This window comes from Micromys minutus (assembly GCF_963924665.1).
Source record: "Micromys minutus genome assembly, chromosome: 12".
NCBI classification, from domain to species: domain Eukaryota; kingdom Metazoa; phylum Chordata; class Mammalia; order Rodentia; family Muridae; genus Micromys; species Micromys minutus.
In genome coordinates, this window is record NC_137981.1 from 42,481,117 (window position 1) to 42,482,461 (window position 1,345).

General features: G+C 40.8%; 1 protein-coding gene across 1 annotated transcript in view; it reads right to left on the bottom strand.

The window, feature by feature from the left end:
* Positions 1 to 277: 277 nt before the first annotated feature.
* Positions 278 to 1,345, bottom strand: part of SERPINB12 (serpin family B member 12) — a gene marked incomplete at its 3' end in the record, with an annotated part of 10,882 nt that continues 9,814 nt past the window's right edge. Inside the window, exon 7 of the mRNA XM_080926882.1 lies at positions 278 to 682. Within this exon, the coding sequence (XP_080783008.1) occupies positions 278 to 682 (405 nt within the window). The remainder of the gene's footprint in view (positions 683 to 1,345) is intronic.

The following is a 1,345-nucleotide window of genomic DNA, read 5'->3' on the forward strand; positions in this document are numbered from 1 at the left end:
CATTGTGTTGGCCTCCAAATGATAGAAGGTGAGTTTTATATGCTTGAAAGTTTAGAGCAATAAAGAGTAGGGAGAGAGTGTGGCTACTTCATTAACGGGTGGTGAGATCTGGCTTCTGATGACAGAGCAAAACTCAAAGGATATTTGTGGGATTCTGTGTCCAACTGTAGCAGCTGGTGGGCAGCTTCAGGCACTCGGCCAAAACACAAGTGCCCATATTTTACAAGAGGAAAGCTATATTGCCATTCACCTCAACCCCTCAAAAGCCAGAGTAGAATCAAGGGGAGTAGACTCTGCCACAGAAAAGTAGACTCTGGGTTGGGTTGTGTCGGATGAAAAAGAGGAAAGGGTGGTTGGCATTAAATTCTACAAAGGATGGAAGGGACTTCTCTGCAGCCACAACCCCACTGGCTGCAGCTGCCTGGGTACCCATCTCATCCACCTCCACGAAGGTCTTGTGGACAATTTTGGACAAATACAGATTGGGACTTGTAGAGATTCCAGTAAGGTTAGCCTTTGTCTCATCAAAGACATCCTTGATGCCCATGTCCTGTAGAACAGAGTTGAGATCGTAGCTATCTTCCATGGTGAACTGGGGGAAGGAAATGGCTACGGGTGTTTCTGACATATTTTCTGAGCTACTCCAGGCCAGTAGTTTCTCGTGGTTGATTTTCTTTTCAAGCTGTAAGAATTTAAAAAAAAAAAAAAAAAAAAGTTTAAAGGCAGATCATAAACTCAGTTATTTCAAAGTTCCTTAGTTAATCTGTTTTAATAGTTAGTTATGTAACACTCCAAAGACTTCCTCTAAACCTCAAAATAGTTTTTCAACTTTCCTCTCTAGACTTCACTTACATCTTTCCTCCCTAAAAATTCTAGGACAGTCCGCATCCCACTGAATGTTGACAGGTTCACACTCAAACACCAGAAAACTCAGTTGGGTAAACTCAGGCCAGAGCTGCCTTTTCTTTTCTATGAAGCAGGGATACTAGGAAGAGGCTCTTCCAAGGACTAACCAAAGTAATACATATGATGAAATTAATATGCATTAAAATAGTGCTGGTATGTCATGTGTTTTGAACAATGGCAGTTATTATAATTACCATGTTATGTCTCTATCCATTTATTTGTGTTCTGTATGTTTATCTATCTATCTTGTCTTTACTCCCCTCCTCAGGACAGTGAGCCTCCCTGGGCTTCATTAATTTCTTTCTTCTAGTATAAGTATTACTACTTCTACCAAAGACCATGCTTTCAAAAAATACACAGCTAGGCAGTCAGATTGTCCAAGGCAGAGGCCACAGGTCAAGCTATTTTATTTGTAGAAATACTCAAGTTACTCAGCATT